At 39.5% G+C, this 14,055-nt stretch overlaps 1 protein-coding gene across 1 annotated transcript in view; it reads left to right on the top strand.

The window, feature by feature from the left end:
* Window positions 1-14,055, top strand: part of trpm6 (transient receptor potential cation channel, subfamily M, member 6) — an 89,558-nt gene that overhangs the window by 51,044 nt on the left and 24,459 nt on the right. The window contains exons 23-33 of the mRNA XM_060908016.1: window positions 2,714-2,907; window positions 3,324-3,456; window positions 5,093-5,952; window positions 9,401-9,477; window positions 9,576-9,675; window positions 9,787-9,833; window positions 10,695-10,744; window positions 10,938-10,963; window positions 11,087-11,137; window positions 12,144-12,209; window positions 12,423-12,712. Of these exons, the coding sequence (XP_060763999.1) occupies window positions 2,714-2,907; window positions 3,324-3,456; window positions 5,093-5,952; window positions 9,401-9,477; window positions 9,576-9,675; window positions 9,787-9,833; window positions 10,695-10,744; window positions 10,938-10,963; window positions 11,087-11,137; window positions 12,144-12,209; window positions 12,423-12,712 (1,894 nt within the window). The remainder of the gene's footprint in view (window positions 1-2,713; window positions 2,908-3,323; window positions 3,457-5,092; window positions 5,953-9,400; window positions 9,478-9,575; window positions 9,676-9,786; window positions 9,834-10,694; window positions 10,745-10,937; window positions 10,964-11,086; window positions 11,138-12,143; window positions 12,210-12,422; window positions 12,713-14,055) is intronic.

Genomic DNA, 14,055 nt, shown 5'->3' with positions numbered 1-14,055 from the left:
GAATGAGACCTGGCATTGTGTTGCTGAAATAACCATGGACTTCCTGGGAAAAGATGTCACCTTGATGGCAGCATATGCCTCTCTAAAGTCCCAGTGTATGCCTCCACATCAATGGTACCTTCACATATATGCAACTCACCCATGCCATGGGCACTGATGCACCCCATACCATGACATATGTTGGCTTTTGCACCATTTACTGATAACAGTCTGGATGGTCCATTTTGTCTTTGGCACATAGAGATACATATTCTGTGAATATTTCACTCTTATTTTGCATCTATTGAAACTTTTTTGAGTGTGCTGGAGGCATCAAATTCAAAATGTTTTTGTATTTACAGAATACAATCAGGCGGCACGGTGGTGCAGTGGTTAGCGCTGTCGCCTCACAGCAAGAAGGTCCTGGGTTCGAGCCCCAGGGCCGGCGAGGGCCTTTCTGTGTGGAGTTTGCATGTTCTCCCCGTGTCCGCGTGGGTTTCCTCCGGGTGCTCCGGTTTCCCCCACAGTCCAAAGACATGCAGGTTAGGTTAACTGGTGACTCTAAATTGACCGTAGGTGTGAATGTGAGTGTGAATGGTTGTCTGTGTCTATGTGTCAGCCCTGTGATGACCTGGCAACTTGTCCAGGGTGTACCCCGCCTTTCGCCTGTAGTCAGCTGGGATAGGCTCCAGCTTGCCTGCGACCCTGTAGAAGGATAAAGCGGCTAGAGATAATGAGATGAGAATACAATCAAGTTGGTCAGCCAAAACATTAAAAATAATTTCTTTGTGCTTTTGTCAGTTAAATAAAGGTTTGAGAGAATTTACAAATTGCAGGTTTTTGTTTTTATTGCATTTTAGAAAATATCCCCAACTTTTCTGGAAATGGGGTTTATAGAAAACAACAACACCCACCTCAGTTGAACTGACTTGAAGAGCATTCTAAGCTAAGGTAATAGAATCTCATAACTAAGGAATAGGGTATGAAATTATATACAAGATGTTGGACATCCCCTGGTGACTTGTCCAGAGTGTACCCTGCCTTTTGCCCGTAGTCAGCTGGGATAGGTTCCAGCTTGCCTGCGACCCTGTAGTACAGGATAAAACGGCTAGAGATAATGAGATGAGATGAGACATTGGACATCCCATTAAGCACTGTTGCTTAATATTGAGGAACTGGACGATGCATCACACCACCAAAGCACTACAGACAAGGCTGTCCCTCAAAATGCAGCACAAGTACAAAACAGAGACTGGTGAGGGAAGCCAAAGTGAGGCCAACAGTCACTCTGAAGGAGTTCTAGAGTACAGTGGCTGAGAGTGGAGTTAAGGTGCACCAGACAACCATTTCTAGAGTTCTGCATTATTGAGGACTGGATGAAAGGGGGCTGGAAAGAAACCATTGCTAAAAGGACAGGAAATAGTTATTTGTCCAATACAGTTTCAAACCTGTGTGGCGTAACCTAACGCAAGCTGCCGCCTTCTTCTTCTTTTGGCTGCTTCCATTAGAGGTCACCACAGATCATCATGATCTGCATATTTAATTTGGCAGAGGTTTTTACACCAGATGCCCTTCCTGACACAACTCTCCCCAGTCTATCTGGGCTTGGGACCAGCACCAAGTATGCACTGGCTCGTGCAACCCCAGTTGCTGGGTATTTTGAACCATGGGAGGAAACCAGAACAGCTGAAGGAAACCCACACAGACACAGGGAGAATATGCAGAGTCCACAGAAAGGCCCCTGTCAGCCATGAGGTTCGAACCCGGAACCCTTGCTGTGAGGCGACAGTGCTAACCACTGCATCACCATGCTGCCCAACCTAACTGAATGCAAGCCAAAATTCAATTAACACCTTTCCTACTGTAAAATATGGTGGTGGCAGGATCATGATCTGGGGAAACTTTGCATCTGAGCTTCTTGCTAGAATTGAACAGAACATGGATGGAGCAAAATACTAAAATAAGACACCCTGCTTCAGTCTGCTAAAAAAAAAAACTTAAGCTTGGTTAACCAAAAAAAAAAAAAAAGATGAGTGTTCTGCAGTGGCCAAGTCAAAATCCAGTATCTGAATCCCATTGAGAATCTGTGACACAGTTTGAAAATGGAAGCCAACCAACTTGAAGAATCTGGAGCAAACCTGCCAGGAAGAATGGGTGAAAATCACTCCCTGACAGAATGCAAAGCTGGTAGGAATTTACCGCAACCAACTTAAAGCAGTTATTGCAATAAAATATGGTTCTACCAAGTACTAGTTTGAAGGGGTTGAATACTTATGCAAACAGCATTCTTCAGTTTTTAAGTTCCTTTTCAATATCTGCTGACAAATAATTGATTTTTACTTGGAATCTTTACTTTAAGAGCATGTTGATCTACAATAAAAATATTGGCTGGAGAAATCTTGATAGGTGTCCTTTGTAATCAAGACAAATCTAAGGGGGCTTTAATACTTTCATAAGGCACTGTATATAAAACAAATATCAAAATGCAGACCCTTACAGCCATGAAATGGTGTGGGAAAACTTCTTTTTTTAATCTTAGAAAGACTGTGATTTGCAGGATAATAAATGCTTATCCTGTATGTGCCCAAGTTTGGTGAGATTTGGTGTACAACAATGTGGGAATTGTACCATAGAAATGTGATTAAGGCACATTTTTGAGAAATCTGTTACTGTGCTAAGGTTTTAATTGAGTTAAATTAGCCAGCCATCTATGTGTATGTTTTTCTCCCTACAGTAATGTTTATAGTGACATAAAGGCCATATCCAACCAGGTGTGGGGGTACAACCGCTACCGTTACATCATGACCTATCACAAAAAGCCATTCCTGCCTCCACCTTTGATCATCCTGAGTCACATGGCCTTGTGTGTGAAAGCAGTCTGGCAGAAGTATAGACGGACATCCAAACATGACACAGGCTCTGGGCTTAGTGAGTGTGTGTATGTTTGTACACCTTACAGATGTCCCCACAAGGATAGGAATTACAGTGTTGTTGGCTGGGACCCATTAAGGAAACTGCTTTTTCAAAAAAACTGTAAAATAAAATCAAAATGCAAAAAGGTTTCCTTTTGGTTATTGAGGTTAAGTTTGTACTGAGATTTAGGTGTAGGCATTGCATTAATTAACTGTTTTAGTAATTATGTCAGTAGAAGGTCCTCATAACAATAGTAAGACAAAAATCAATGCTAAAAATCTTCAAGAGTAATATGAGAGTAATATGAGAGAGGCCATACCATTAAGCTTGTTTGTGTCTATTGCTAATTTTATAACAGCAATATCACAAATATGAACTTTTTACATTAGCCACTCTTGGGCATCCTCAATCTCTCTCTCTCTCTCTTCCAGAACTGTTCTTGGCTCCTGATGATCTGAAGAAGCTGCTTGAATTTGAAGAAAACTGCATGGCTGGCTATTTCCGTGACAAACACGAAAGCCAGCACTGCACCCAGTTTAACCGGATCTGCTTTGCTGCTGAAAAGTGCGTTTCCCCTCGAGCTGCGGGCACTTACTTTACACAATACAATTATTTACTTTAAACATATAGACATATTTTTATTTAAAATATTTACATGTCAAAGAGTTGGGTGACCTATAGAGGACTTCAGGACAGGAGTTGTAACCTCTGGGTTAGAAACGATCAGAGAGCTGTAGGTCAGAGATAATGTGGTCAGCGAATGTGTTTGAATGAACCACATAGATGATAGTGTTGTAGTCAAGACCACCTAAACTGAGACCAAGTCATGATCAAGATCAAAGTGTATTGAGACTGAGACAAGACTAAGACTTTGAGGTCTTGAGACCAAGTCAAGACCAAGACCAAGGCAGGGAGAGACCGGGTCAAGACAGTGTGTATGAAGAGGGGTGGGGAGGGGTGACAGCCATTAACAGTAGTGAAAATTTAAAATTAGCTATGAATCACCTTATTGATTGCATTTGAAGCAGGAGGTTTTACATACAATCACAGTAACGATTTTAACAAATAAATCAGACAATGCACAGGCAATTTTGTGAAATCCCCGCAGTTATGGTCTTGACCAGGCTTGAAATAAAATCCTGAGTCTGTATGTCCGAGATGGAGTAAAAAATGGACTGAGTAAAAATATGGTCAGTTCTGAGACTAGACCGAGACCTTCAAAAAGTGGTCTTGAGACCAGTCTCGATTACTACAACACTAATAGAGGATATATAGTGTCCCTTCACATGGTCATATTTTGACATTTTCTACTATATATATACATAGTTCTGAAAAAATACTTGTGTTTTAGAAATGTTTAAATGGGAAATGTAGATTAGGAAAACCTGGAAAGAAAGGTCGGTCATTTTAAAATGTGGCCACCCCCAAAATTACATTGAAAGATTTTGTTCAAAATTCAAATTTCAAAGAATTACTGAAGTTTAATCTCTTCATGCTAACATCAGTGGGGAAATAATTGCTGACTCCTTCACTCAACTCTGTTTTGTTGATTAGAAATATTTTAATAATGCCTTTTGGTAATACTACGCTTCCTTGAACCTATAGGTATAACATGTTGTCAATTATACACTAATAAGATGTGAATTTAAATGATTAATTTATGTTCAGTAGTTTACATAAAGAGGTATTATAAGCATTTATTCAACATATCACAATTAATAATGCATATGAGTTATTTCTACCACACAGATCTCCTAATTTATAGTAAATAAATTTACTTTGTTTACTGTAAACAAAAAAAAAGACCCCAACTCTTTAACATTTGTTCATGAGTCGAGGTGCAATTCATAGTACATTGCACTCATTGTACTTTTAATGACTGTGGTAGCTGATAGTCATACTCAGGTCAGCTCTGTACTGAAGATACTGTTGAACTGCCATAAAAAAACATTTTTAAAAAAGAACTCTAATAGCACATGGCAACCAATATAAACAGAGCTAAATAAAATGTAGGTTACACATCTGTTGGTATTGGTATTGAGAAATACCAAAAAACATATACTTGATCTGGAAAAAAAAAAAGATCAGTGCAATCTCTCATTAGGACAGTGAAAGACTTGTGGTTACTTACTCACCTAAAACAAGTGTGCTAATAACAGTAATCACTGCTGTACTGTGTGTGTGTGTCCCTGTCCTTCAGGGCAGAGGAGATGATGGGTACATTAGCTGAGGTATCTGAGAAGGTGCAGTTCATCCAGGAGAGCCTGCAGACGCTGGACACTCACCTTGGCCAGCTGCAGGACCTATCTGCTTTTGCTGTGGACACGCTTAACCTCCTTTCAGCATCTGAAAACAGGCAGCAGGAAGCTGTCCACCTTTGTTCCAGCTCCCGACTTGCACTTGCGTCCTATTCGCAGCTGTCTTCCATTGGTGGGAATGTCACCCCGAGTCGGATCTCTCAATCTCCAAAGACTTATTGCAGCAATCCTCCCTCTGTGCTGCATGCTGTAGCCCATAGCAATTCATGCAACTCTTTAGAGCTTTCACCAGGGGGTATGGCCAGCTTCTTTGACAGCAAGCTCAAGTGGGTGCTGGGAAATTTGGAAGTGGAGCACAGCAGTCCAAGACAAAGACTTGCCAGACACTCGTCCATAGGACTCCGTCTTTCACATGGATCGCTGTCCAATTTATGGCCAGACCTGCGTGGGTCACCAGGACAGTCATGTACCAGCTCTCTCTCCACAGTCTGGGATCATGCACCACACCAACAGCCTAGCCAGGAGGAGTCCATGGAGGAGGAGGAGGATGATGAGGTGTTTATTGACACTAAAACCAAGAGGAACAGTGTGCTGGGCATTGTGAATCCAGCTTTCTGTGGTGATAGTGAATTAGCCATGCCCAGACAAGGCCGTGTTGGCAGGAAGTGGCCATTCGCCATAGACAGAGAGCTGGAGCATAGCCGCTCACTCTCTGCTAGTGTGGAGACAGTGGCCAGATCCACAAAAAGGCACAGTGTTGCAGGAGAACCCATACCACCATGTCCAGGCCACAAAGACAGAGGTATTGTGTCTTTATTTGATACTATACTGCAGGTATTAAGAATTCTTCAATCTATTAAAAAGCATGATGTGTTTCTGAGGATAACCCTTCATGTCTGGTATCTGTCAGAGTGCAGGCATTTATGGACGCAATTGCAGGGGAGAGCAGGTGCATTGCAAACTGGTAGACAAATTCAAATCTTGAGATGAGAATCAAAGTTAGGTTCATGCCAAGGGTCGACTGATGAACAAACGGGGTGTCAGAGATAAACCACAGTCTCAGAATCTAGTAAGTAACATAGCAGGGGACAGAATAACTGGAATCAGGCCAAGACAACAAATGGTTCAGTATGATCAGGTATGCAGACACAGAACAATATTTCACAAGGTGCATGAGTCTTTGGCATGCTTAAGTAGGGACCTGAGATGCAGAACAGGTGTGCCTCCAATCAATAATCGGGAGAGGAAGGGTACTGTGGCACCTGGGAATTGTAGTCTGTGGCGGCATTGTTTGAAAGCTGCTACGAACTCGTGCAGTCACTGACAGGATCAAACTACAGTGGATTCAGTATTCATTTTGACATACTTTCAATGAATAGCCAATAAAATTGTATCAAACAAACACATCTGTTTGTACACAAAATTTCCTTGTTGTTTTACATGATTTTTGCAAGAAGGTTCTGGGTTCGAGCCCAGCGGCTGACGGGGACCTTTCTGTGTGGAGTTTGCATGTTCTCCCTGTGTCTGCATGGGTTTCCTCCAGGTGCTCCGGTTTCCCCCACAGTCCAAAGACATGCAGGTTAAGCTAATTGGTGGCTCTAAATTGACTGTAGGTGTGAATGGCTGTTTGTTTCTACGTGTCAGCCCTGCGATGATCTGGCGACTTGTCCAGGGTGTACCCTGCCTCTTGCCCATAGTCAGCTGGGATAGGCTCCAGCTTGCCTGCGACCCTGCACAGGATAACTGGTTACGGATAATGGATGGATTGTTCTATGTCCAACATTCCATCATTAGACTCAGGTAGACAAATACAGCATGTTAATTCAAAAACAGGGGTGTATATAAGACAAAGTCCAACACAGTACTCACAGGATCATGACTTAGAAGTCATGCAGCAATTTGATAAGACAGTGACATTGCAGGGGAGAGCGGGTGCATCGCAAACTGGCAGACAAATCCAAATCTTGAGATGAGAATCAAAGTCAGGTTCATGCCAAGGGTTGGTCGATGAACAAATGGGGTGTCAGAGATAAACCACAGTCTCAGAGTCTAGTAAGTAATATATCGGGGGTCAGAATAACTGGAATCAGGCCAAGACAACAAATGGCTCAGTATGACATGACATGGTCACTGTCTGTATAGGTTGAATTATAAAGGTATAATCATGAGAACAGGTCTATATTTTTGATGACTGGGACCTGACCAGAATTTTGAGGTGTGGTGGGTCAAGTAAAGTAAAGTGGGTGTTCCACTTTCTGTCTATCTAACAGAAATACTAAACTAATTATAAACAAACTCATTTTCTGTCTATGGAATAGACTTTTATGGGTGACACTTAGTTTTCCAAGCCAGGATTCAGTGAATTGACTCTTTTTGGTATCAACTTCATTGTGAAAAGAAAACAATGTGCTAAGAAATGCTGTGTTACTGCTCAACACTACATAATGCACATGCTTCATGATGTGTTTAGTCTCCTAGACTAATCAGTAATACCAGCCCACTTTTCAACCCACTGAACTGTCATACAACCCCATTCCAAAAAACTTTGGGACACTGTGTGAAATGTAAATAAAAATGGAATGCAAATGATTTGCAAATATTTTTTGACCTATATTCAATTAAATACAATGCAAAGACAAGATATTTAATGTTCAAAGTGATAAACTTTATTGTTTTTTGTAAATATATACTCATTCTGAATATGATGCCTGCAACACTTTCCAAAAAAGTCGGGACAAAAGATTGGGAAAATTGTGGAATGTGGGGGAAAAAGACACCTGCATGGTGAACTTGAAACTCTTCTCAGCCTAGAGACAACAAACAAAAAAAATCTCATGACACAGATTAATTGGTAATTGGAAAAGTCCAGTCATGAGCAAACAAGCAAGGATGGGGTGAGGTTTACCACTTTGTGAAAAAACGTGTGGACAAATAGTCTGACAGTTTAAGAACAATGTTTCTCAACATGCAATTGGATGGAATTTAGGGATTTCGCCATCGACCATCCATAATGTCATCAAAAGATTCAGAGAATCCAGAGAAATCTCTGCACGTAGGGGGCAAGGCTGAAAACCAGCACTGAACGCCTGTGACCTTTGATCATTCAGGTGGTACTGCTTTAAAAACCTTTTAATTGTTTAAAGGATATTACTATATGGGCTCAGGAACACTTTAGAAACCTGTTGCTGGTAAACACAGTTCATCACTGCACCTACCATGCAAAGTGAACATCATACATCAAAAACATCCAGAAATGCTGCTGAATTCTCTGGGCTTGAGTTCATCTGAGATGGACTGACGCAAAGTAGTTTCCTACTTTGTGTCAGTCCATCTCAGATGAGCTCAAGCCCAGAGAATTCAGCAGCATTTCTGGATGTTTTTGATGTATGATGTTCAAACAAAAAAACATGCTGTAGTCTGACGAGTCCACATTTCAAATTATTTTTGGAAATCATGGACCTTGTGCCCTCTGGGCTAAAATGGAAAAGGGCCATCCAGATTGTTACCAGCACAAAAGTCAGCATCTGTGATAGTTTGGGAGTGTGTTATTTCCCATGGCATTGGTAACCTACACACCTGTGAAGGCATCATTAATGTTGAAAGGTACATACAGATTTTGGAGCAACATATGCTGCCATCCAGATGACATCTTTTTTCAGGGATGTTCCTGTTCATTCCAGCAAAACAATGCCAAGCCACTTTCTGCACATCTTATAACAGTGTGGATTCATAGTAAAAGAGTGCAGGTGCTAAACTGGCCTGCCTGTGTCCCATTGAAAATATGTGGCACGTAATGAAATTAAAGAAAATGATTATTAAATGAAAATGTGATGTAATACAGTGGTAATCATGTCCCAAACAATTTTTTTGGAATGTTATTTACAAAAAAATCATGTTTATCAGTTTGAACATTAAATATCTTTTCTTTGTATTGTAAGATATAGGTAGAAAAGGACTTGCAAGTCATTTCATTCTGCTTTTTTATGTTTAATACAGGATTTCAACTGTTTTTGGAATCGGAGTTGTACATACTACTGACTTTTGGCCCAAAGTATCAAGAAATAATGTTTACTGACAGACCAACAGTGTTGTTTTCTCCAGCATTTTCATCAAATGCATTGTTCATCTAAATGAAGTGACGTAGCACACTACAGCATGTTTCATAATCAAAACTGAAATTTCCTGCCAAATATTCAAGCAATTTATGTTTATTTATGTTTATTTATGTTTCCTTGTCTTACCACTGATAGATCGCTACAGAATCTTAGAAAGAAAGCGATCATTTAGCCGGAGGTTTGACAAAATTAAAGAAGGAGAAGCAACTGATGTAAGAAAAGGCATTTTTTATGAGAGATATATTGTTTGCCTTAGTCCACTTTATTTCTATACTGTACTATAAACTGTGTTGTAACATTGGCTATGCAGGTGAGAAGACTAGAAAGAGATTCGAGCAGGAGGAGCAGACGGAAAGGGAAGGGAATAGCTGGACGTAAATTCCGATCATCTGTCAGTCTGTCTCAGCTCAGTACGAACAAATTATTTATTTATGTCTGGTATGATGGATATACCAGAACTACTGCAGTTATCTTGAGTCATGTGGTCATTTTATTTTAAATATCATTGCTTTCATTTTTAGATTTTGATCACATGGATTTCTTACAGAAATCATTCACTTTGGGTCAGGTGAGATTAAAATTTTTTTTTCCAGCATGATTTACAGTATGTCCTGCTTAATATTTGTACCGAACAATGATAAAGATGGTTCTGACCCAAGACTAACAAAGTGAAATGAAAGTGTACTTATCTTATTAATACTCTCACTTGGACAAACATGCCTTTCATCAGAAGAATACTCACTAATGACTCAGGTCTAAATATCTGTGACTTCCTGAATATAAGAGCTAAAAATCCTACACACAGTACTGTGCAAAAGTCTTAGGCACCCTATTTTTTTTTCATACAAATTTGTTATAAATTTCTATTTTATGACTTCTACATTATCAAGTCCATATAAAAACATTTTAGAGTTCCAAATGTTTGTTTCCCCGCACAAAATTAAATGTTACAGAAAAAAAAGTTTGTATTTGAGCAGCATATTACATAAGAGACCACTTTTAAGATTAAAAAAGGAAACATAATGAAGGCTACTGGATTTTGGTGCAAAATTAAAAAGCAAGTGTGGCAAAGTGTCTAGAAGAACTGTGGCTGGTTCTGCAAGACACTCAGTACATTTCCAGAGCTACAGCTCATTTCCTTATAAAACTGCACTCATTGTACCTGAGACTACTATTTTTAATTTTTTTTTTTAAGCAAAGGTCGTCTCACACCAAATCTTGACTTTGTTTCATTTATTATGGCTTACTGATTACTGTTTATAGTAATTTTTTTCAATATTGAAACATTTCATTTCATTATTTTTAAGACATTTTTGGTCTACAGCATTTCTTTACATGTGCCTAAGACTTTTGCACAGTACTGTATGTTTGAAAATGCAGTTTTTATTAGTTAACATTTAATAACTGATCATAAGTTGATCTCCATCAGAACTCAAGAAGCCCCAGCCAATCAGTTGGCTCCGTCAGCCGTCACGCCTCGTAAGTTGGGGGTGGGGGATGGGTCCTAAATAAATATTCACATGATATTTTTCACACTACTATTGTTTTTTTCTTGTACAGTACATTTGCTTTTTTGTTTATTCTTTATACATTGAAATTTTGAGCTCATCTTCAGTTTGACTTGTCCTTACTGTGATAAAATAAAAATAATTTTTTTGTGTGTGTTGCGCAGAGTGCAGAGCTGGGGAGCAGTTGAATGTAAGTATTCACAATCTTTTTTTCACCTTTCTTTAGAATCATTATTTCAATAATTATAGCGTTTGAAAGTCACATCCTCTTTGTCTTTGTTTCAATCTGCTAAACTTTCTGCTGCTGTTTCAGCTAGAGCATCTGTGTTTCAGTCAGCTGAAGATTTGGACCCACATTACTCAGGCAAGTTTGGTTCAGTTTATACTCTATTTACTTTTTCATGCCTGGCTGCAGTGGTGAACCGTTACTATTAAAGCTGGGACTTCAGCTCAGCCAAAACTTAGCCAGACAAACAAAAAAAGCAACAGAGCAAAAGATTTTGCAAGGGATTAGCGGCAGGCTGCCAGGTAGCTCCGTTGTGTGTAGTTGTCAATGTTGATTTTAAAATTGACTAAGTAAATTACACAGGGAAATGAATACTTAAGTCTGAGTGAAAGATACTGTAGCAAGTGTGCATGGAAGAAGAGTCTGGAGACAGAAATCTTAGTTTCTTGGTCATTAATCTGTGGTACTTGCTCTCAGTAGCACTGGCTTGACTGCTTTATTACGGTAGCAACCGCTAACACTACTGACGAACGCTACACCAGCTGGAAGGTGACTTCACTGTTGTGCTGACGGCGCCGACTCATTGTTAAGCTCATGTTGGGGTTCGAGCAGGCCTAGGGTGATAAATTTTTGGTTCCTCCCACTATAAATCAAAATCTGATTGGTTAATTCATCTGTCACTTCCTACATAAACATACACTGCCATGGCCTTCTGTACCGGCAATGAAGTTCTAACCAATGAGTGAGCCAGCTTGAAACTCTTCTCAGTCTAGAGACAACAAACAAAAAAATCTCATTGGATAACTCGATTTTAATGTTTTCAGGACAGTAACCCTTTCATTTCTGAAGCAAATTTGATAGAAAATTAGGCCAAATTAAAATTAGAAGAGAATAATTAGACTGAACTTATGAAAGAAATTAAAGAATGAAAGAAATTTAAAATGCTGATATGATTGGGCCTTCTCTGAAGGTCTAGAAGGTCCTGAAATAAATTTAAAATGCTGATATGATTGGGCCTTCTCTGAAGGTCTAGAAGGTCCTGACAGTTCCCCTCTGCCTGGCTGTCAGCTAAAAGAGGCCCTCTGTGACTCTCGTGGTCTTAGTACGTGACATAGAGTCACTTTTATTTGATTTGATTTTGCAGCTGTGGAGAGGAACAACCTGATGAGATTAGCATACACGATACCATTCACACCGGTGTCCCTGCTGGGTGAGTTATACTATACTGTTAACCCGAGAAAATGCACTCATCTGTTATTTTACTTTATATTTGAGCACGGCACTGCTGTATCCCATAATTTAATTGGTCAGATTTATTTTTAAATCTATTTTAAAAGGTGCTTTGCTTCTTGCTTTAACATGATTGCCATGCATGTCTTTGGTTGATATTAATGTTGAAGTGGCATTCTTCCTGCATGTCTAGGAGGAGAGGAGGTGTCCATCTACACCCTGGATGAATCGGACCCAGACTCCCTGCTCTCCAGCACCTCCTCGTGGTGTCAGAGAGGTTATGTGGCTGTGCTACAGCCCGTGATGGAGCAGGAAGAGCTGGATGGTGTGCTGTGCCATGCTCAGTGGGTGCTGTGTACCTGGGCCGAGGAAGATGTGCTCAGACCCGGCTGCATGTACGTGGTCAAGTCCTTCCATGAGGAGGTGGTGCACAAGTGGCAGGCAGAGTTCCCCAACAGCACCACCCTTCAACTCTGCTTAAGGGTAATAATGACAACTGTTTATATTATGATGTATTATCCAGCCATCATGTCATCATCCATCAGTGTGTGTTCTGTGTACTGCTCTGAGGAAAACAAAACCCTTCTCTTGGTTTAATGTTACCTCTTAAAGCAAAATCTAAAACTCTTCAAAGAAAGTTGAAGGTAATAACAAGTGTGATATTAGCATTATTAATATGTTTCTGTTCTAGTTTACATTTCTATTTATATTTCATTGTATTCTGACATATTTTATTCTACACTCTTTAAATAATATTGGCTGGCTTTGAGTGGCATATCAGATATATTCCATTCAGCTACTGTGTAATATCCTCTATATATTGTCATGGCTGTCTATATTATTCTGTATAGTATATGTATACTATTTTGTCATTTCCAGTCAAAACTATCATAATGCATTCCATTCTACTCTATTCTGTCAAATTCCCTTCTTTTCTCATGTAATATATTCTACTATCAAACTGTCTGTCCTATTCTACATAGAATATGTATAGTATTTTGTTGTATTCTGTTCTTTCCCACAATAATGCTTTCTATTCTATTCCCATCCATTCCTTTCTATTCCATTCTATTCTGTCATATTCCACTTTTTTTCCTATAATGTATTCAATTATATTGTCATACCTTTCTGTTCTATATAGAATATGTATAGTATTTTGTCGTGTTCTATACTGTATCTTCATAATGCCTTCTATTCTGTTCCATCAAATTCCCTTCTTTCTTTTAATCTATTCTGTTATATTGTCATGACTCTGTTCTATTCTACAAATAGGGTGTTCAGGTGATTTTTTTTTTCTGAGGGTGAATATATGTTGAATAAGCTCTTATTTGCATTCTACAGGGTAACATGAACTCAAAAAAAAAGAAAGAAAGAAAGAAAGAAAGAAAGAAAGAAAGAAAGAAAGAAAGAAAGAAAGAAAGAAAGAAGTCTTTATGTTAAAAATTGACAAAGATATGATGATTTCCACGGAAAGGCACGGACACAATGACACTCTAGGGAAATGGGCCCTAAATGGACCCCATTTTGGTAATTTTGAGTGATTATTTTTCATTTCTTAATATTTTGGCCAACCAAATAATGACACCAAATCCTGTGTCATTCCCACCAGATTCTTTTTCCTTCCAAATGGTCATGTGGTGGTGTTTGATTTGTTTCTCTCGTTCAAGGAACTTGTCATGTGTGAGCTTCCCTTTCATCATCATCGACTGCATCACGCAAGGTCATGGACGAGTCTAACGTCGGAAATGCAGCAGGGTGATGCGTTGTTTGCGGTCATTTCCGAGAGACATTTTTTGTGTTTTATCCAAACAGTTAGTGGTAATGCA

This window comes from Neoarius graeffei, chromosome 24 (genome assembly GCF_027579695.1).
Source record: "Neoarius graeffei isolate fNeoGra1 chromosome 24, fNeoGra1.pri, whole genome shotgun sequence".
NCBI classification, from domain to species: domain Eukaryota; kingdom Metazoa; phylum Chordata; class Actinopteri; order Siluriformes; family Ariidae; genus Neoarius; species Neoarius graeffei.
This window is presented reverse-complemented; position numbering and strand designations above follow the sequence as displayed.